Source organism: Geospiza fortis, unplaced genomic scaffold, assembly GCF_000277835.1.
Source record: "Geospiza fortis unplaced genomic scaffold, GeoFor_1.0 scaffold98, whole genome shotgun sequence".
Lineage (NCBI taxonomy): Eukaryota > Metazoa > Chordata > Aves > Passeriformes > Thraupidae > Geospiza > Geospiza fortis.
The window spans coordinates 12,723,221-12,746,491 of record NW_005054306.1 but is presented as its reverse complement, the minus strand read 5'-3'; the positions used below and the strand labels follow the sequence as shown (position 1 = coordinate 12,746,491).

Genomic DNA, 23,271 nt, shown 5'->3' with positions numbered 1-23,271 from the left:
TGGTCTTTTTCAAATTAAAAATGTCTTCTAATATTTGTGTAACTTACTGTAAAACATTTTTTAAAAATAATTTTTAACATGCTAATCTTTCATTACATGTGTGGGTCTCTCCCTGCTGATGAAAATAATCTATGCTTCTTAATAATGTACAGTAAAAAACAGAAAAAAAACTTCCTTCATGATTTCAGCAATTAGGATTTATTCTACTTTTTAACATTTTTCAATAAAGTTTCATCTTTGCTTACTTGAACTTAATTGAGATTAACAATCAGATATTTCCCATGTTTAGGTCTACCTTGGATATTCACCTTTAATGTGAAGTTTTATCCCCCTGATCCGTCACAGTTGACTGAAGACATCACTAGGTATGCACAGGTCCTAATTTTAAACTTTAAATTACTATTAGTCTAATTTAAAAGCCACAGAGAATTTCTTCTTCAGTTTCTGGCTACTGTATACTATAGATATTCTTGCATACATCAACTGCTTTTTGGAACAAGGTTGAAAAGGTAAAATGGAAACTTCTGGAAAAAACCTGAGCAAGAAGAATTTAATGTTAAGTGGGGATATGATTTGGGCAGCAGGTAAGGTGTGAGTGATAGTATGTAAAAGAAGCCAGTGGTTTATAGTCAGACTGCTGCTTTGTTATGAAACAAATGAGGGCACAGGGATCTTGAGCAAAGCTCAAAGGATCCAAGATACTTCAGTAATAATCTAGACTAGGTGGATGAACATGTGGATTTACCCATGTGCTTTAAATAAAGCCATAAAACATAATAAAACCTGAAAATAATTATCTTCCAAACATCTTAGATAGAAAATACTTAGAATGTGGTGGATACTAAGCACCCGAAAGTAGCATTGCAAGGCTGATAACTGGGGATAGAGAGCAGAGAACTGAGTCATTTTTCTCACAAGCTACAGGAAACCTAAATACTTTGGTTTGGAGTTAGCTGACTCTGCTGAGGCAGGATATGTGTTACATGTTGCATTGGATCACCCTTCTGCACAAAAGAAGATAGCTATGCAAGAGTGCAGCTAATATATTGCTACAGATAGGGATTTGTAGCATCATGAAAGACATTTAGTACAGAGTGTATTTGCAAGAATTTGTGTATCTTTTGTTTGAAAATTTTCAGTGAGTTTGTTGGTTTTTCTATTGCGTGTTCAATTCATAAAACATGTTTTGGTTATATCTTCAATCTTAGTTTCACTAGTAAGACTTTTTTTTAAATATACATTAAAAAATTCTCTGCTAAGGTGGGCATGTCTGCTGATGTTTAACTTGTTAAATTTGGTGGAAGACTGTATACAGTACCTGAAATATTGAATTGTAATACTACTTGGTTTAAGAAAGGTAATTATGGTTTCAGTACTAAACTAGATTTCTTTTGTGTATTACATGACATGCTTAGCTTGTGAACTGCAAGGGATATAAAAGTTGGAGTTTCAAAGCCAAAGGGAAATGCATAGCTTATATTTTTAAACCATAGATACCTGCAGGCTACAAAGTGAACTTAACAAGATCCTAAGTCAACTTTTGTTTAAAACTAAATAGCTTTTTATTAATTTATATTGGAAATTAGAATTTTTCCTGCTTTTCACATTTTTTATGAAAGTAATATTGACCCTTAAAAATCAAGTGAAATTTTTTGTGTGGTAATAATGCTCAAATAATATAAGGTCATTATTAATGCATTCGCCTACTTTAAAACACACTTACCTTACATGCTTCTTGATGAATTCTGCCATATTTCTCATTATCTGCCATAGGTAACCCTTTCTTTGTTCTTCTTTCTCTTTGGTTGTTTTTTTCTCCTTTGTCTTGCAGGTATTTCTTGTGCCTACAGCTTCGCCAGGATATTGTATCTGGCCGACTGCCATGTTCTTTTGTGACTCATGCCCTCCTTGGTTCATATACCCTGCAGGCTGAGCTGGGTGATCATGACCCAGGGGAGCACAGCAGTGATTATATCAGTGAATTCCAGTTTGCACCCAATCAGACTCAAGAAATGGAAGAGAAAGTGGCTGAGCTACACAAAACACACAGGTATGTCAGATACAGTGGGATTAAAAGATGTCATGATGCTTTGTCACATTTATGTCAATTCTCCTAAGAGTATGTGTAAATCTGCTGAACTAAACTTACTGTTACTTTGGAAATCATTTCTTATGTAACTAAAAGCTCTTACTTTGCTGTGTTTAGAAAGTTGAGTTTGAAAATAGTAGTTGCACTAAAGTCTTGGTGGAGAACTTTTGGAGAAAAGTATTTTTATATGAATTAGTTTAAGCAGCATACATCTGTTTGAATGAGTGAAGGTGGAAATCTGTACTCAAAAAAGTACAGTAAAATTATATGCTGTGAAAGAACACTTCTGTAGAGCAAAAATGCTCTTGATACCTTATAAACTGAGGTTTTTCTATCAGTCTGAATTTCAGGATTCCACTCAGTTTTGACACTCGATTTTTTGCCAATAAACTCAAAGCTTGTTCAATGGTTTTAGGGGCTTGACTCCAGCACAGGCAGATTCCCAGTTCCTAGAAAATGCTAAGAGACTTTCCATGTATGGAGTGGATTTACATCATGCCAAGGTATTGGGGATTGGGTTTTGTTTGGTTTTGTTTTAGGATAGACATGCTAAGTATTAAAGAAAATACTATATATATAGATTTTTTTTTAAGTCATATGCTTAATTATTGGCTGTAGGCCTTTATCTCTTGGTTATAATAATTACTCAATTTACAACTCTAACATTAGTAGAATTTATATATAAATTTATTTAGTACATAGATATGTGCAGCTTGGAAATAACATTTTACCCCTAAGAGCAAATAAAGACATTTAAAATGTCATATTTTCTATGCCAAGGAGATGCAGGGCCAATATAGTAAAGCCTAAAAGAACATATAATTATTTTCATAGTGTACCATAAGAGTTAAAAAAAAAATATGGGGGGAGGTCGTGGAGGGGGAGGATTTTGGTGCTTTTTCCACTTCCAGGGGTAGGTCAAATCACATTTTCATTTCAAGTGGAAATTTTTTTGTTTGTTTGCTTTTGTTTAAAACCTCAGAAGACAAATGAATAGCCTCCTCCCACTCCCTCTCATCAATCCAGAATCTCAAATCATTAGGAAATTTAAGGTATTGTAAGTGTATCAGTCTTGCATTTAAGAAAGAAAACCAAGACTTTTAAGTACTGGAGAAACATGGTTAAATTTTGTTTTGTTAGTTCTGCCAGTGAAGCAACTCCGTAATGACTGTGCTGGCATTTGATGTAGTTGATCAGTTGTTGGAGAGGACATGAGATTCTGCTGTATTGTGTAGTGTATCAGTAAGTGATTAGTTTTGTAGCCTCTAAAACTTGCATCAAATGCTGTCAGTGAAAGAGAATGCTCAGAAACCTGTCCATTACCTCCTTATCTTTGCTGGAATAGTACGTTACTGTAAAAGATCACCTTGATCACCAGCTTGTTCAGACTTCCACTGACTGCTTTAAGTGGGATGGGCCTGGTTTTCATTTTTCTTCTTTTAATATTTATTGAAATTATTGCTAGCACACACACTGGCTATACCTTTCCTGCTTTTAAGTTGTTAACTTAGTCCCTATTACCAGAATATTGAAGAATTTCCCAGAACTGTAGCATATGTATGCCAAAACCATTACTTAGCGTCCAAAGACTTTCCTATAAAATTAATGTACTTGGCTATTTCTGATTTCAGAATCTCATTGTCAGAGTCAGGTTTGAATATGAAACATACCCCACTTACAATATTCCCTCAAGGTATGTCAGCAATAATTACTTGTTTGGAATGTTATTGAAGTGATTGTTATGAAATTGTCTCGTACCTGGTAGGATTCTGAAGGTGTGGATATCATGCTGGGTGTTTGTGCTAATGGCCTGCTGATTTACAAAGACAGACTCCGGATCAACCGCTTCGCTTGGCCAAAAATTCTGAAGATTTCCTACAAGCGAAGTAATTTCTACATCAAAGTCAGGCCAGCAGAAGTAAGTAGCACCTTTCAGTCTTGTTTCTTTTGTGAGATCATTTCTGTCCAGCAACAAGAAAACATCCTCATTTTTTCCACAGCTGTCCTTGTAAGCTTATGATATATTCAAACAGAACTTAGGAGTGCTTTTTCTGCCTCATTCTAATGATTGTATTAAACACCTGTCTTGATTAGTAAAGACAAACCAAGAAGAAGATTGATTTTATTTACCTATATTCTTTTAAAAGGCTGGAAATTCTGATATTTTAAAAAAACTTTTTAAAAAGATCTTACGAAGTTTTATGGCAGGAGTATTACAGCTTGATACAGAATGGAACTATCTGAACTCTACCTCTTCATTAATAGCCAGCTTAAGGAAATTGATTAATTTATTTGTGGATTCTTTCCAGCTGGAACAGTTTGAGAGCACTATTGGGTTTAAACTGCCAAACCATCGGGCTGCTAAAAGGTTATGGAAGGTTTGTGTGGAGCACCATACTTTCTTCAGGTAAGTGATAATTCTCTCCTTCCCCCACTTTGCAAGGTATACTCATATCTTTCTTTTAAAGGATGGAGGAAAGTAAAGATTTCCCCCTTCTTTGCCCCTTGCAGTATCACCTCTTAGATAGAAGATACCCTGACAATAACTGACCCCAAATTACCAATTCCTAAAATCTCAAGTATAATTAACTGCTTTATCAAAACTTTCAGAGAGCTAAGAGGGTGGAACTAAACAAGTAGTCATGGAGCACTGAAGGTATGCAAGAACTGTCTGGCCTCAATCCTGTGCCATGTGCTCTGGAATGGCCCTGCTTGAGCAGGGAGGTTGGACCAGATGACCCACAGTGGTCCCTTCCAACCTGATACATTTTGTGATTTGTGTTAAGATTTCCTGAGACTGACTTTTCAGAATGACCATCTAAAAAGCCCACATACATCATCATCACAGAAGCTCTTAGGTCTTGACAGTAATCTTCGTTCAATTAATTTCAACGTTCTGCTGAGTGTAAATGCTTCTAGCTGAATTTTTCCTTATTTATGAACTAGGTTGAGTTCACAGTCATTCTTCAAAAAACAGAATCACTTTAATCAGACTGTTGTTTATGTAATAATCCAAAACATCCTCTGCATTTTTTTCTCCAGCAACTGAGGAACACAGAATTCTGAATTGGTCATTGAAACTATGATCTATTTGTAAATGAGCACCTACCTTAACAAGAGGCCAAGGGTTGTTCCTCTGTCTACTTCCTTCACTGAAAAGGATTTTGACATTGTTTGATTTTTATAACACACATTCCATGAGTGTGTACTTATGCCCCCTGCAGCCTAGGAGTCACAGATTTAGGTTGAATCTCCTATGAATTGGATAGGCATTGAATCTGAGTTTTTCCTTCAAAGCACAGTGTGTTTGTACCATAAGTACAAACAGTACCTAGGGTGTGTAATGGTAAGCTTTCTCCTTTGGTAACCTGTTGTTTTTTTTTTTTTAAATAAACCAGTTGTGTTTTAAAGTAGATGCAATCCTGTTGCTGAATGTACTTGCTAGACAGAACTTCAGAGAACCTGGGGACTAGGAGGCCTAAGCAGATGATTACTGGAACTGTCTCATTGGATGGTTTTCAGTATTTAGATTTTCATTGATTGTAGCATGTTCTTCAATGCAGAGGTAGAACTTAAGCTGAAATTACCAAATCTCAGCATAAATCAGTCCAAATACTTAATTTAGAAGCACTTATTTTTTAAATCTTGATCAGAGATTTTGTTTTTCATGTTGATAGAATTCATTTATTAACACAGTCCAGCATTCAAGTCTTATTGAAAATTTGAAGTCTGCTTTGTCTGGTGGTGTCTATTACCACAAATAGCATGCAGTTCTGTCCACAGTGAAAAGTTTATTAATACTCTTCAAATAACTCATGCAGTGATTTGCTTTGTTGGTAAGATGTATTTACTAGTTTTATAGTAATAAAATAGACCTGAATAAGGAAAAAGCAAATCTTATGAAAGTCAAAAATCCTAAACTGACAACTACCATTTGCAAGTCTGAAAGCTTTCAGAAGCATTAATAGCTATGAAATAACCTTACTACAGAAATACTGACACAATAAAAATAATTGGATTTTATTCCAATCAGAAGTGGCTTTTCCTAACCAGGAATGACATTATAACAAGAATTATGTAACAAATACTTGAACTGTTCTGTAAATCTATATACTCCACTGATGTCATCAGGGAGAAAATCCTCAGAACCTCTCATCCTGATTTAAAAACAGTAAAATAAAGCTAGCTCTATCTCCCTTCAAAGATAAAAAGCAGAAAGCAATTGCTACAGTCCAAGAGACTGTACCTCATCCAGAGCATGTGTAAAGCTTGTGTATGATGCCACAGTAAATTGTATACAGTTTAGATGCATATTTTTAGCTTCCAAATCTCTTAGCATGCCCTATATAACATGGTAAGATTCCTTGTGTTGTCTTATGTAATGTTTCAGTTTATCTCAAATAATCACATTGAGATCTGTTTTCTTATAATGTATAGGAAATTCCTAGTATATGAAGTTATTTATAAAAATTGTAATGAACTGTATTGAAAATGACTACCAAAGGGCATTGTATTCACTTGTTATCAGCTCAAACTTAGAGGATTCCAGTAGCATTTTCAAAGAGCAGCAATCTCCGTAAAAAATACAGTCAAACCATATATCTACATAAAAATTTTGAGGTAAGCTTAGTCGGCAGCTCTGGATCTTAACCAGTGTCTGCAGAAATGTGCTTTTATTTCTGCTTTATGATATTTTGATATTTTCATGATTTTTTCAGCATCTCCTCAGAACGTCTTAAAGTGGTAAAAGCACAGTTTTCAGTTATTTATGTAATTAAACCTGTAATACAAAAATCCATTCAAATGCCCTTAATCAGGAAGTAATTAGTTCTCTTGTTTTTTCCACATTAAGAGATTAAAAGTTTATCTCAGCAGGGTGCAAGATAAAAACGGCCATTAATGCTGCAACCTTGCCAAGAATGGAGAATCAAGAACTGAAGGAACCTTGGAAAAACCCTTTTAGCCTTCTTCCTCCCTCTTGGAAATAATGGGGAGAAGAACTAGGCTTGAATTGTTTTCTTTATAAATGTTGGAAGAAATTAAGATTTAGATGCATGCATATGCATCTTAGACATGGGGAATTGTATGCTTCTGGCTAGTGCCCCAGTAAACATCCCCTCTTAGGAAAAAGGGGGAAAGGTGTTTTTAAGATTTAGGTTTACTTCTCATTTCCTACAGTGATTTGGTTGATAAGAAATTAATTTATTCCCAAGTCTAGTCTGTTTTGCTCATGAGAGCAATTGGTGAATGATGTCTCCCTGTCTTATCTCACCCATAAGCTGCTTGTTACATTTATCTCTCTCTTTTGTCCAGCTGAGAAAGGGGAGTGTCTTTGGTGGGGCCCGGTTATCAGCCAGGGTCATCTCACTGTTCTGTTTGCTAGGTATCTGAAAATTCTTCAGTTTTGCTGAAACACATTTAGAACGATCATTGTAGTCTTCAGAACCCAGTACTAGATACTGCCTTAACATATATTGGATCAGATTCCACTGACACAGATATTTCTGTGCAAGTGCTCAGAAGAGGAGAACAAAGTCAGCAAGTTTGAACTCTTGCTTGTCCATCTGTGCCACTCTCAGTACAAACGGCATGTGAATTGCTGGTTCTGCTTGAAAGAAGTTGATATTCAGTGAGCTGCTTATTCTTTGCAAATTCTCAGCTCAAGAAGCTTTGTCTGCAATAATTTGATAGTTTTATACAGAGAAAGAGTAGGCCATGATGGGTGAGCATGTATTTTCAGCATTACACTGATCTAGGAAACAACTTCAAAGGCCTTTCCAGAGAAGCAGGGACTGGAAAGAGTTCTTGCAGTGATGACTGTTTGTCTTCTCAGCAAGGATTGCAGTGGACCCTCAGTGTTGCAGTTGATGGTCAGATTTCAAAAACAAAGTACAAGCAATAGGGTTTGATGAGTATAAACTTGAAGTTCTCATACTGAAGGAAATTCAGGGATGTAGAAAGGACCTGTCTTCAAACTCACTTGATGGTGGTACAGAATCACAGAATCAACCAGGTTGGAAAAGACTTTGGAGATCATCAAGTCCAACCTATGACCTAATATCACCTTATCAACTAAACTATGGCACTAAGTGCCACATCCAGTCTTTTTTAAACGCCTCTAGGGACAGTGACTCCAGTAGCTCCCTGGGTAGCCCATTCTGGGCTTTCTGACAAGGACTCCAACACTTATGGTACAAACACACATACTCAGCATTAACAGTACATGTAACCCTCTTTCTCACCCTTTTCACAGTATGCTTATTTGCCCACTCCTTATATCCAGCAAACATCAACCTATGTAATTTGAAGGATATTGCTGCCAGACTGCCACAGAGCCCTGGCATGTCCAAAGCTTCTCAACCCTCTCCTGGGGTCCATCTTCTTCTGATAACAACAGAGTCCATCCCCTCCAGGGGAACTCACCACCTTCTCCAAGGCCTTCTGATAACAACAGAGTCCATCTCGTCCAGGGTCTTCTTCTGGTCTTTCTCTCCTGGGGTCTTGGGATCCTTCTCTTTTCTACTGGCGTTCCTGGTCTTTGCGGTTGTGAAGGCAGCCCAGCCTTCTCCTGGGCCGCCTTCACAACAGCCATGCAGCTCTGATTGCAGTCTTCATCTGGCTCTTACTCTGACTCTCTGGCTGACTCCACCCTTTTATGCTCCTTGTTCTTAATTGCTTACAGGTGTATATGCCACTTGTTCTTAATTGGCCCCAGCTGCAACTCATTGGGGAATACTGTGCCCCCTTACCATTCTTCCTACATTACACTGATCCAGGAAACAACTTCAAAGGCCTTTCCAGAGAAGCAGGGACTGGAAAGAGTTCTTGCAGTGATGACTGTTTGTCTTCTCAGCAAGGATGGCAGTGGACCCTCAGTGTTGCAGTTGATGGTCTGATTTCAAAAACAAAGTACAAGCAATAGGGTTAGATGAGTATAAACTTCAAGTTCTCATACTGAAGGAAATTCAGGGATGTAGAAAGGACCTGTCTTCAAACTCACATGATGGTGGTACAGAATCACAGAATCAACCAGGTTGGAAAAGACTTTGGAGATCATCAAGTCCAACCTGTGACCAATATCACCTTATCAACTAAACTATGGCACTAAGTGCCACATCCAGTCTTTTTTAAACACCTCCAGGGACAGTGACTCCAGTAGCCCCCTGGGTAGCCCATTCTGGGCTTTCTGACAAGGACTCCAACACTTATGGTACAAACACACATACTCAGCATTAACAGTACATGTAACCCTCTTTCTCACCCTTTTCACAGTATGCTTATTTGCCCACTCCTTATATCCAGCAAACATCAACCTATGTAATTTTACTAATGGCACTGTAAAGAATCTAGAGTCTGAATGTAAACTGTTAAACTTGTTGCTGTTGGGTAACAACTCTCCAGTCTTCTCAATCTTTTTTCACTTGATACTCGCTTTTATACAGCTTTGAGATACCATTCCCTAACTCTGAGGAAGAGCTTCTGTGTTGATACCTTAGAATATAGGAAAGGCAGTAGAAGTGGAATGTATAGCTTTTACTATAAGTAGCATTCTAAGGAGAGATCTGAGAGGTATTCTACATGACCTATAATGGCTTCAGCTTTCTACAAAAAATTAAAATTTAACCAAGACAACACCAAAAGATAGGAGTCCCAGATGCTTAGTCATACTGTGGAAAAATGTGATGGTTATCAGCATCACTCCGACTGCAAACAATAAATAACATGCATTGTCTGAAAGGTCTTTGAAGAGCTTACAGTAGAATCCTTTCTTGGAGAGCACAAATTTATACACTGTGAACTGAAGCTGAAGTACAATGAGAAGCTTCAAATTGCCTCATTAAATACTTAAAATAAAGCCTTTTAAACTGACTTTTCCCATATTTCCCTTTCAGACTTCTCTCACCAGAACAGCCTCCAAAAGCGAAGTTTCTGACCTTGGGTTCCAAGTTCCGCTACAGCGGCCGTACGCAGGCACAGACCCGGCAGGCCAGCAACCTCATAGACAGACCAGCTCCGTACTTCGAACGCACTTCCAGCAAACGTGTTTCCAGGAGCCTTGATGGAGGTATGGAATTTGGGGTTTTCAGTGTTGTGATTGCATCATGTGTTGTCACTCTACCTGACCAACATTCAGAAATGTTAATGTCATGGATGGCCAGAAGGTCATTTGACAGATTTATGAATTTCAATTTCAAAAGCTACTTTAGGTAGTTGTCAGTGTTAGGTGACCTAAACATTAAGTTCAGTCACTGCCTAAATGATATGGCTCTGCTGTGGGTATATGGAGTTCACTATATTGGGTATGTAGAGTCTGTATACACTACTCATACCTTTTTGAAGGCATAGGCACACACTACAGGCTCTTAATAGAATTGTTTGGTCTGTGGCATCTTTTGAGATCTGGGTTGGCCTGAGCATCTCTAAACAGAAAAGGCTGAATGAGTTTGACCTTCTCTGAGCAGGAGTTTGGGCTAGCTGACCTCTGGATGTTCCTTCCTACCTAAGTTACTCTGACTTCTCAAAACTGACTTGTGGAACCTGAGTGACGTATACCCAAGAAATGCTCTATTTGCCACCCATGAAGGAATCAGAAGATTAAGTTGCAGAACTTATGGAGGCTCCCCAAAACCCTTACATCCCAAATGCCAGATTTCCCATTAGGTGAGCTTGGCTTAGCATCTTAAGGGAGTCTCTGGTACGAAGCTTAGACTTTTCAAAAGAGGATATCCCTCAAAGGTACTCCAAGAAACACCTCTCCCTCTCAACTTTCTGCACCTTGGCTTTGTAAAGCCAAGGCATATGGAGGTATTACAGAACATTACTAAATAAATTAAATTTTTATCCAAGTTGTATTTATTAAAACTCCTTCATTTAATAAATTTTCTTCTTTTTCATTACTACTATTTTGATTAAGCCAGTCATCATGATTTAAAAAGAGAGCCATCCATGCTATGCTGAGTCAAATAAGAGGAAGATAATTTAACACCTTTCACTCTCTTGTGCTTGACTACATTCAAGTATACATGCTTAGTATTTCCCCCTTCCAATTCTGCAAGCATACAGGGAGGAAAGTTCTTACTTTCACTGAGCTGTTGGTGCAGTTTTGCTAAGGTTCCAGTGAAAAATACTGCGACAATTATATGCATAGTTATTTCTAGATTGCATTAAAGCAGTCCTCTCAAATAGTGAATTTCCACAAAATACTCTTTCACATTTCTCTCTCTTTTTTAATGGTGATTCGTACACCCAAAAGAACAATACCCTCAATTTATCTTCCAAGACTAATGAAGAAGTTGATAAATACTTGCCTGATTCCGTGAGGGTCTTTTCCATACATAATAAGTGCAAGTTTTATGACAGGGTGCATTGCTGTTCATGTCAGTGCAATGGGAACCACAGACTTTTTGTAAAGCCAAGAAGCTGAAAAATACTGTATCACTCACAATGTATCAATACTAGCCTGTACTGATCATTGATGATATAATCATAAAGTGCTTTTCCTAAGAAGACTTAAAACCAAAATGTTTCAGGTTATCCAAATTAGCCAAAATTATTTTGTTCTATAATAGCTCCCATGGGTATTTCAGACCAAAGTCTTCTAAGAGACTTCTCTGCTACTGGAGGGCAGGCTGCTGGAGATAAAATCATTGATCTTGAAGCTGCTGGTCAGGCCAAGTTAAAAGAAGGTGGCAGAGAAGAAGATGAAAGTCCACTCAAAACTCCACAATTAGAATTGACTCAGGATGGAAAGGTATGTCTGACTTTCACACCAAAATTATTTATTCATGTGAATGTGTGCATCCTTGTGAGGCTATTTAGTGTCTATCAGTTCTGAGTATCATACAGAACACTATATTAAAATATTAAAGGAAAATTGTCAAGTGCTTTCTGTGTGTTTAACTTAATGTAAGCGTATGTAAGCAAAAGAGAATACAAACTTCTAAATGGCACTGACCTAGAGTTTCTTTTATTGCTGTAAATCTAATTTAAATGTTCATTAAGCTTGCATGAGTTCTCGAAAAAATGTTTCAAAGGGTAAATCATGTTTTATTCACTCCCTTAGTTTGTTTAGACTCGAATAAAAATGTCAATATACCATGGTTGTGTACACTCTATAAAGTTGGGTATATTATGATTGAATTTAATTACCATAGGTAACAATTTTGTTTTAGTAGCCGTTGCTGAATTATTTAATCCTTTAAAAACTTTTATGCTGAGGTATAGATTTCTGTGAAAAGTTGAGTACTGTGATTTGTTCCTGTTGCAAATGTTTGCTTGTCTTGTTTGTTTGAGCTACTGGGGGAACAGGTCAAAAAATTTAATTTATATTTTGTATGATTTGATGTAAAAGTTTCCTCCCAAAGGGCCAGGTAAAATCTGCTGCTCTTTCTCTCTTGGAGATAATTTCTTTTTCAGCAACTCTCCAGAACTTAGTTTAATATTTGAAGAGTAATTTTGTCCTCAAACAGTTTTGCAAGTTAGCTACCCATTTTATTCTTGGTGAGACTGCTGAGTTTCTCTGTGCAGTTCATATGTTCCCACTGCATTCAAGTGTAGGAAGGGAACAAATACCACAGCTGCATTTTTTTTGTTTGCTGGCAAGTTGAAATAATTTTGAAATAGATGAGAAAAAAGGCACATGCAGTTTCTTTATGGGAGAAAAATGGTAAAATGAATTACTATGTTTTGCCTTTGGGCTTGCTAAAATGGTGATTCTCCCTTGTTTTCAAAATGGTGTATCTTTCAGTATTTTAACCAGAATAGTGGTGGAGGGGAAGGTAGTATTTCAGGACGTTGTTCCAGGAAGCTGTTTAGTACAGTTTTGTTGCACATGCTTATTCTCTGAATACCTTTTCCGCTTTCCCCTAGTGCAGATGCTTCTTTTCCTTTCTGGTTTTCTTAAAGTCTTAGAGAAAATAGTTATAAACCCAAATGCCAGCTTGTCTTTTGTGTACTGCACTGTCCTCTGACCTTTCTGCCAAAGCTCTGAATGTCTGTCTGCTTCCATCTGTTTTAAGTGACTATTACAGTTCAAAAGTGCACAGTTCTTTACAGCCTGAGAACAAAACATTTGTAATGGGTTCCTTTCATAATCCACAGAAGTAAACAAGTTGGCTGCTTGTAAAACACAGCAGGATTTTTATTTTTATTTCTATTGCATTAGTAAAGCTATCCCTTCTTCTATGTAAAAGTTTTCACTAACTAATAATTTCTCTTTTTTCCCCTCTTCATGTGCCTTCAAACTTGCATTTTTGTTGTGCTTTCATTTTCCACTGTGCACAGAATTTTTTTCTTCAGCTCACTCATGTACACCCATCACCAATGCCCATCCATTCTGTATCATCCCATCTCACAAACTTGTCACTTGTCCCCGAGATTGACATGCTTTCAGATATTTCAGAGGAAGATCCCTTTGAAGAGCCCCTCCTTACCATTCCAGACATTTCAGAGTGCAATTCCATGGAACAAACATCAGATCATAATAAAACCAGAACAGCTTCACCAGTTAATACCTTTGAATCTGTGAGACCCCTAGCTAGTCGAGGCTCCCCTGCTGTTGAGGGAAGAATCCATGCCAATGACTACAAAAGCACTGAGTTATGCCTCTCATTCAGCTTCTTCAGATGCCTTTCTTTTAGTGTCCGTTCGCTGCTTGATGAGGATGGCTATATTACTTTGCCTAGCCTTCCTGATGTTTGCATTTCTTTCCTCCCACCTGGCCTTCAGCACTATATTCCTATTACCTCTCCTTCCTTCATCCCCTCTTTTCTCCTTGTCTTTGTCCTGCTTCTGTCTGCTTTCCAGTCTATTCCTTTTTCACTCACATTTTCCCTTCCTCTCGCTCTGTCCCTCTGCTACCTGGAGCCTAAGGTGACTTCCTTTAGTAGCTCTAATGGCAATGACCTGAATGACAAAGCAGAGGAAGAGGAGGTGTGTAATTTTGCTGCTTAAATGTTGACACTTGCACATTGCATTTATGCTTGTTCTCAAGAGGCTTGCTCAGTTTTGCACACTTCCTAGTTTAGAGGTGTGTCTCTGTACATGCCTGTACATACTTATATAAATACACAAATGCACATGTGTATTTCTGTATCTTTTTAGCATTTCTCTTTTGTGAAAAATTGCCATTGTGGGATTTTTAGTCAATAGATAGCTAATGGTTTTTCTGCCTAATTTCCTACAGCATGCATTATCTCATTGAATTTCACAGAGACTGAGCTGCAGGTAGACTTGCATTGTAGTTCAAAATGTTAATGGGCACATAAAACTGAATACTGAAAGTGCTCTGTGTAACAATAGATATGTTATTTGATACTATTTGCAAGTTCTGTTTGCACTGTCAATTGGTTTTAAAATGCCTGTCTCCCGCATGCATTGACTGGAATGCACATCTCTGAAGTTCTGTTTAGATCTGAAAAATGAAATTCCTAATAGCTGAATTCAGAAAACCATGAATACTTTAAAATCAGTGTTTTGATTTCAGATGTTTCAGCTCTACAAGGATGTGTGCAAAGCTGAGTCTGTCCAAGGCACTTTTCTTTTTTTACATGCTTTGATTAATCTCTAGCAGCAGTTGAGACTGATTTCGTTCATTAGCTGGGATTGTAGGTTATGTTAGACTATGTCACTGAAATCTGAGCATTCTTTGGAATACACTGCTAAAGTGTACAGAAGCCTCAGTCACACCAGTATGTTGCTCTGATCATCTGGAGTGGCTGACAAACTGCCTCCTTTCCTTATGTCTGCTGCACATGTTACAGCAATACCACTAGGAAAAGGTCTTCTATTTTGATCCTCAAAGAAAATATTAAACCAATTATTATAGAATCAAAATGGAGGCAGATCTGTTTAATGTTAAATTTAGCAAAGTTTGCTAAATCAATGTACATATTACAGACTTGCTAAATATGACACAATGCCATTATAATACCAGTCTAAGTATAAAATAATGAAAAACATGACTTTAGGATTCTCTCCATTTTTCTGTAGCCTAATCCAATCAATAATTTTTAGTTTAATTACAGAAAATAGAACCCCAGATAAGTCAGAAATTAAGAAAAATGTTATACGTACCACAGCATTCACACAGAATCCAAAATGCAACAGTATGAGCAGTAAATCCATCTTCAAATGTATGGATTTGCATAGTGTTGGCTTGTAAATGCATCTTTTCCTAAGATTACCAGTTAATATTTGTACTTGTGGAAAGATAACTGGGAAGTGGTTCACTTTTTAGAGATTCCTGTTCCTTAAGGCATTCAGAATACTTGGAGATGAGATATGAAGATTAGCTACAGAAAATTGCCAACAGAATGAATTGCAGTTTAAGAATAAATATATTCACTTAACAAGGGGTGTATGTGTGTGTATGCAAATAATTCATCCCAAGACAACAACATTCCTAAAATTTAAGACAGTTCATAAATAGAGTGTTTAAGTGTTTGACTTGAACCCTAAACTCTTTTCCCAAAAGAACTCCTGGATTAGATTCCATTTTTCCATCAGTTTGTTAGAGAATTTAAGTCACCATAGAAATTATGCATATCATTTTTGTTTGTTACTCATTCCTAAATTTTCACCTGGGAAACAATAAAAAGTGCAGCAAGAAAGGGACACAGTGTGAAACTTCCATTTTTCATGCCACTTATGCCAAAAATTACTTCAGCCATTCTACAACAATGTAGGTGCAAGAAGACTCAAGTCGCTTAATTTCAACATCTGGGGCCGAAAAAGTGAAGGTCTGTAAAATCCAGCACGCTTTGCAGCATTTACAAAGAGATGAAGCCTCTGTGTTAGTCTGTAAGCCAATGTTAACACTTCCTTTTCTTGATAATTTGTCACGCGCTCGCACAGGTGGAATACGAAGAGGAGGAAGCACAGCAGAAGGTGCTTGGTTGTTCGTTTACAATTGAACCTGGCTGTGGCCGTCTGCCTTGTTAGCACCCTACATTTGCTGTGGGTTTTGTCTGAATAGTGCCTTTTCACCTCAGCATTTTATTTCCTTCATTTAACTGTCTGATTGTAAGGGTCCTTTTTTATTTGCTGGTCCATTTTATGTTCTTTATGGTTTTGTTTTGTTTTTGTTTTCTTTTTGTTTATGTGGCTCAATTTCACAGATCAGTTCCTTGAGAGTAGACGGGGAAAATATTTATGTCAGACATAGCAATTTAATGTTGGAGGTTTGTATGTAATACAAAAAGTTCTCTCCATTCTCACGGGCTGCCAGGCTGCATGGGATGGGAGGTCACCTGCAGGCTGTTACGGTCACACTGCATGAAGTGCATGGGGAAAACTGGCTTGGAAATGTTGCATGTTGCCATTCTAGTTTCTGAGTTTAAACAAAACCCAAACAAATGCAAAATACCCACAACCCACCCTCAGCTAGAACACTGAATATAAATTTGTGTATTTTTGCTAAATGTTTTCAAGGTGGCAACTGGGAATAATAGCCCTATTTAGATACAGCAGACACATGGGTGCAATTCATAATTCTAAATAGATTTTTGTACATTTTACCTCAATGTTTGCATATTCGGATGAGTGGAGTTTCCAGCCTTTGCTAGTTTAATCAACCTTCCTCAAATACATTAGCTGAATAAATAGAGTTAGTAAGGGGCAAGCAGTAGAAGTATAGAAAACTAATTCTGGTTCTGACACTGGTTTTAGGAGCATTGAAAAATGATGCAAGGATCAGATATTCAAAGGGAATGTTTGGATATCTTCAGAAATATTTGCTGGGTTTTTTTCCTTTTCAAATGGAAGTAAATTTTGCTTCTTGAAGGTTGGTTTTCATTGCAGATGAGCAACAGCAAAGAGCTTTGAACAGTATGTTCATGTGTAGGGCATTGTCACTGAAGTAGAGATTTTTTTATTATAAGAACTTCCATATAGATTGCTGATCTCAATTATTTTATCCATCATTGTGGTTATTATTAGTATAATTTAACTTGTGGTTAATAACTTAAGCTAGTAACTGAAGATATTTTAGAAAATCCCCCTGCTGTCTTTATTTCATTCATCCAGATGGGGCTATATATAATTCCCTTTGTCACAAAAACAGTTTTTTAAAAAATCATTTGTTTTGTTCACTAATAAGATGATGTGTGGATTGCAGTAACCCAACTAATGTTTTATGGCTTTTTGCAGCTTTTTGATCACTATTGAAACTTTGCTTGTATATAACTTACTGAAGCACTGAAAGTGTGCATTGCATAACTGCTTTGATCAAGTCCAAGAAATGTGCCTTGCGTCAAGCCAAGACAGGTCTCAAAATAATGACGGGATTGTTATGAGCTTCAGTTGTATAATAGAATGCCTTTGGCATAAGATTTTACTTCACTCAGAAAATACAAACTTCAGGGGGACATATTTTGAAGTCTCATTTGTTAGTCCAGGATGAAGTGTGGTCCTGTGACAATACAAACCTACAGAGTTGTCAGAAGGGGAGAGGTTCAAATGTTCAAAATGCATGCAGGTTTATCCACAAGGTTTGGAAATAGATGTGCTGCAGCACCAAACCCTTACTGGGGCTGAAATGCAAGTGAAAAGAAATGAGAAACTAAGGAGCTTGGGGTGTAGGTTTTTCTTGATTTAATGTGAAGTGTCTTTGCATTCCAATCACTGACAATAAAAATCCTGACCTAAATGGTAGATTGTAGAACATTCTGCTAAAAAGTATTTAAAATCCTTGTAAAAAATCCAGATTCTTTACCTACATAATTATTTCTGATTACTTTATTTTGACAAAACTTCCTTGATAATTATGTCTGCATTGATAATATTTCATTTCAATCTTCAGTCTTTTAGTTCTTTACTAAAAATGGATCTGAGGCTTAAACTGGAATATAACTATAGAATACTACTGAAAAAATATTCTGGTGTTAGAGTGAGCATAAGCAACATGGGCTTTTCTTGAGACCTGAAATGCTGGAAGGAGAATAAATGTGAAAGCAGGGTGAAATCTGCTTCTCTCACCAAATCACAGCCATTGTATTTAGAAGACAATGAATTCATAAGAAAGCTAAGCATACATATTTTTGTCTGGCTACTAGAGCAGTTACATTTTGGCATAGCTCTTGAACTTTACTTCTGCCCTGTAGCTGGTACAAAGTGAAAGAATACCTTGTAGTTATTTCATCCAAGGTGCTGCAGTTTGGCCTGAATGGTCATGAGAAAATCCAGTTCCCACTGTGGTGTCCCCTTTGGCACTGGTCTATGGAGGTGCAATTTAGATCATTTTCTTGGTACTGGCATGCACAAAAACTACTCCTACTTGTTTGTCCACTGTCAGGTTCTTAAAAGTAGAATTGGTAGATAACAGGTTTTAAGTCTTTAAATCTGATTCTTCCTGTAAATTTAAGCCTGCATGAGAAGCACGATGATGTTGTCTCTCTGAAGATAAGCAGGTGTTAGCTGCTTGGATATTTGGCCTTGTATTATTGTGTTCACTGATGTAAGTATTTTTAATAGAGCTTGTAACACCAACAAAGATGCATTTTTTGTGCTCCTTGGGTTAAACTATTCTTTCTTACAACTACCTTCAGTTATGTTAACTGTGCAGTATCCTGCAACATTTGCGTCTGGTCTTACAAATTTTAGGTGAAAACAAATAGCTCCTGGAAATTATTCTTTCAAAGGACTAGTAGTGTCATGTTTTGGATGAAAGTAGATCTTTGCTAAAACCGTGTACAGCATTATTTTCCTTTGCTTTAAAATGTGGAAGAAACAGTGCATGAGTAAGACCTTCACTACAAAAACAAAACCAGAAAACCTTGGTCCCTTATAGTCTTAAACATTTTTATTTTGAGGCACTACAAAGGAGATCACCATTTCAGACACAGGGCACTTTTCTTGGTTTGGCTGCTTCTATTTCTTTTTTTTTTTCCAGTTAAGTTTGCTTTTGTTGTTGTGTTTTGTCCTACTTTGTTTTATGTTGCGGGTTGCTAGGACCTGGATAAGACCCAGGACGACTTACTGAAACACCAGGCTAGCATTAGTGAGCTCAAGCGCAATTTCATGGAATCCACACCCGAACCACGCCCAAATGAGTGGGAAAAGCGGCGTATCACACCTCTGTCCCTACAGACACAAGGGGTATGTCACTGCACACACCTGTCTGCATGCCTTCCCATACAGCCCTCCGTGTCATACAGCAAATGCAGTTTGTCCTTCAGGTTAACACTTCATGTGTCTGATGTAATATTTGTTTATACTAAGTATACATTAACTTTTTTACCATTACTATTGGGCCTGACTTTAAAGAGTGGGTGGAATTTTATTCTTCTACATGAACAACTGAATTAGAAGAAAACAGAAGTGATGGCAGCATTTTCCTGTATGTTAAAGATATTTTAAATTTCACGCTGATTTACACCGATTGATAGAAATAATTTTTCAGTGACAGTAGAACTTTTCCTTCCTTTTCTGTATCTTTATCTCTTCATAAACAGCTTGTGCATAAATACACACACAGTCTGTGTTTTGTTTCAAACGGACTTTGTGTGATCAGTTAATTTACAGTGTTGACTTCAGGACACATTTAATGTAGTTGTTAAAATTTACCTATCTTAGTCTTTAAAAGTCTGTAAAATGAATTTATCTACTTCTCTCTACCTCTCCTTTCTGACTGAACCTTGAAACAGCAGTATGGAATACAGTTTTCTACAAATATTTCCCTCAATGCCTGTAGCAAGAAACCTAGCCAAAATTCTTATGCTGTTGTGAAACTTTTAGTTCTGTTGGGTTATTAACTGTTTCTTTCATACAGTAGATGAGTACATTGGTCTTTCAAAGAAATCAGTTTGTTGTGCTGTTGTCCTTGTCTATCACCATGGTTCCCACCTTTCCTTCCTTAAATGTATTGTTGTCCTATCCCCTTAAATTCTTCAGCTTTCTTTTAGTCCACAGAAAGGTGAGCTTTCAGTTAAGCAGGCCTGATGCTACAAAGTTATTTTTGATAATATGACATTATTTCAGTAAGATCTATAAGCTATCTGAACTGTGAGTTTGTGCGTACAGAAAACAACAACAACAAACTATGCATCACTTCTTTAGTTTGTTAATTTGTGGTTACTGACAAGAAATTCCTCAAATTTCTGAGTAGTACCTTAATATTTCTACCTATAGTGGTATATGCACAAGTACAAATGTTGGTCATAGGTTGAAACAGGCATTTATACAAAAGTGTTTAAGTTAATTTTTATTACATGGTTGTGTGTATTTTCTGTGTTGATTTCTTTCTCTTGAAGTTGAGGCCCCTGCAAGTTACTTTATATCTGGTGGTTTGGTTGGTTTTTTTTTTTGCTCATCTAGTATGTTCTGTCACTTCCAGATGATTTGGTTTTATATTTATGTATAGTGTATGTCTGTCTCATTGCTTGTTGATTTACACTGGCTTTATAAAATGAAAACCAAATAGAAAAAAGGAGACCACATTTTCCAAGTGAAAACACTTCCTGGGAAGGAGAAACAATGGATTACAATGCCATGGATTGCTGGAGCAAAACCAGAGGAAACCGATAAGGTGGCTGCCCTGAAACCTGCTGCTTTTCACTATATCTGCTGTGGGCTAGCTTGGTGGCTTGGGCACTTCTTTCTTCTTTTTTTTTTTTTTTTTTCCCTTGAGGGAAATAACATTCTCCTTCCAGTATTGGCTTTAAAAAGTTGAGTTGTAAACCAGGATCTCTCTGTATATGTGCAAAGATACACATATACATATGAATGCCAGCAATGTTTTACTTAAACATCAGACTAACCATGAAGTTCTGAATGGCCACTGAAAAAGAAACCCAGTGTTTCATTACTGTGCAATACTGGACAATTGCTGTATTTGATGTGTCTAGGATGACAGCAAAACATGTATTTTCATTCTATACTGAAATAATTGCTTGCAGTTATTTGACACTTCACACAAGAACTTTTGCTTTGTATGTTCACTGTGTAATGATTATTCAAATCAGTAATGCTGTGTAAGCAGCTTCATTTCAAAAGCAACCTGTTCTGAAAACGTCTGCACTTCAGTACCTCTCTTTTCATTAAGGAAAAGAGGAAGGTTTTGTCCCTGATAGCATCTATGCAATGAAAAGGTCTCTAACCAGTGGGACTAGTAGCAGTGTGATAGTGATGATGAGTAGCAATTGTGATGTTACTTTTTTACATCACTTTTGATCTATTAGGTTAATGTGAAGCTGGCACATATTTCACTAAAATGTATAAATATGACATTTGGGGAACTGTGTTTCCATCCTGAATTATTTGTTGATGGATGCCTGTTAATCCTTGCCTGTCCTTTAGGATAGCTGAATAATAGATGAGAATTAAGCAGGGATACCACTGCTAATATTCTTTCTCTTCTTTTGCTTCAGCGAAAATGCTTACAAGTAATTGTTTGTGTCCTAGAAATGTTATTTTGGGTACATCTCATTTGTGTCACTATACTTCTAGATCCACCATATTCTTGCTAGTGCACAGCATCTGTGACTTAATTAAACAAAAACTGACACACTGATATATATTGCAAATAGGAGAAATATTTCTATTTTATGGATACCCAGAATATTATTTTTTTCTTTAATCCATCCCCACAGCTTGTAAACAGTATTTCATGTTAGACTGTATGACTGTTTACCAGAAGAATTTGCCAGGAATTTAAACACAGGGTGATACAAAATTGATGAATTCTATCTATAAATTTAATCCTTTTTCTTAAATGCTCCAGGGAACAGGGGTTACATTATCAAACAAATTGTGTGACTGGGGTTTTCATTTTAAAAGACTGGAAGACCCAAAAAGTTAAAGGTGGGAAAACGCTAAAAGATGGGGGATATGTGTCTGTCTTTAATTATATATATATAAGGGGGAGCAGAGATAGAGATGCACGCAGTCACACCACCTACCACACAAAGATTTTGCTTTTCCCCTGTGGTTTTTTTTTTGTTTTTTTTTTTACTGCTTTGAGCAATCAGAAAACAAGGTACCGGAGTGCAATGAAAAGAGGATCATGAACGTTTTTGCTTTTTTATGTAATCTGTTAATAGATGAATGTTCCTTGGGTGGAGTAATCTTGGGAAAGAAAGTAGGAATAAGGAATACATTCCCCTATTGGATATTCAGTGTTGCATGAAGGCAGATTTAAAAACTTACATTTGTGTTAACTCTTCTTAGCCACCAATGAAATAAACTTTGAATTTTAGTGCAGGAAAAGAAAAAAACGAGTCAGGGGTTCTTTTTCTTTTCCCTTCTCTGTTCTTCTGCATGCCATCCACGTTGTAGTGTCCGTAGAGTAGCACGGTGTAACCTCTGTCAGTTCACACTGCCCATCACTGCTCACACGGTGAGTCCCCAGGTTGTGTGCATGGCACCTCGGCTTTCCTCTGGCGCCTGCTTCTGGCATGATTCTCTGCAATGCCCTTCGGGAAGGCTGAAATGTATCTCATGAAATGTTGTCAACATGTCTGTTATGTCCGTGTTATGTATTTGTACGTTGTTGGCTTTTTATTTTAACCACTTTTACTTCTAACTTCTTACCAGAGCTTGTGGAATGAAATCTGGAATAAAGAATTGTAGCCTTTTCAGAGTCATGTACCCACGTGAACTTTCAAAGTCTGCTTAACGATACAGATTTCTAGCCCTACAGAAAACAGACCAGATTATGAACATATGCTTTAAAGCAATGTGTCACCTTTCATGTGTTTTAAAAATACAAGTCTTCCCACTGAAATGGGAAAGGCTTTTTGAAAACAGATTTTTAATCAACATTAATTCGCTTAGGATATTTAAGTATTTTAAATATATATATATATAATTTGTTATAAAGTAAGACATATTTTAACATTTCAGCGCTGTGGGTATGTATTCTAAGCAAATATGTCTGACAGCCCTAGAGCTCTGATCCAGCCGGGCTTTAGAAGGTATCAGAAATGGATTTTAAAAGGGAAAAAAATCCCAGTAGTAAAAACGGAGTTACCAGCTAAGTAAGCTGCGCTGTTTGGGACGTCCGTGTAAGTGTCGGTGTGTAAATGTCGATGTGTTCCGTTCGCGCGGTGTGTTGTGCGCGCTGGAGGCGCAGCCCCAGCTGTGCTGTGTCCCCGCTGTCCGTGCCCCTGCTGCTGCCGTGCCTTTGTCACGTCTCTCTCTTGCCAAACCGCTCCATCTGTAGGTGGCTGCCGCTCCGTCCCCCGCTG

At 37.2% G+C, this 23,271-nt stretch overlaps 1 protein-coding gene across 7 annotated transcripts in view; it reads left to right on the top strand.

The window, feature by feature from the left end:
- The window catches only part of EPB41L2 (erythrocyte membrane protein band 4.1 like 2), a 109,082-nt gene that overhangs the window by 71,495 nt on the left and 14,316 nt on the right, over positions 1-23,271 (top strand). For 3 of the 7 annotated variants that reach the window (XM_031066644.1, XM_031066645.1, XM_031066643.1), the window contains exons 7-13: positions 290-365; positions 1,832-2,050; positions 2,505-2,592; positions 3,855-4,007; positions 4,399-4,496; positions 9,982-10,154; positions 11,659-11,840. In XM_031066644.1, the coding sequence (XP_030922504.1) occupies positions 290-365; positions 1,832-2,050; positions 2,505-2,592; positions 3,855-4,007; positions 4,399-4,496; positions 9,982-10,154; positions 11,659-11,840 (989 nt within the window). Of the gene's footprint in view, positions 1-289; positions 366-1,831; positions 2,051-2,504; positions 2,593-3,854; positions 4,008-4,398; positions 4,497-9,981; positions 10,155-11,658; positions 11,841-13,372; positions 14,021-15,774; positions 15,829-15,943; positions 15,977-16,206; positions 16,270-19,036; positions 19,184-20,507; positions 20,613-23,271 lie in introns of all 7 variants that reach the window. The other 4 variants (XM_031066640.1, XM_031066641.1, XM_031066642.1 and 1 more) reach the window with 4 other exon arrangements.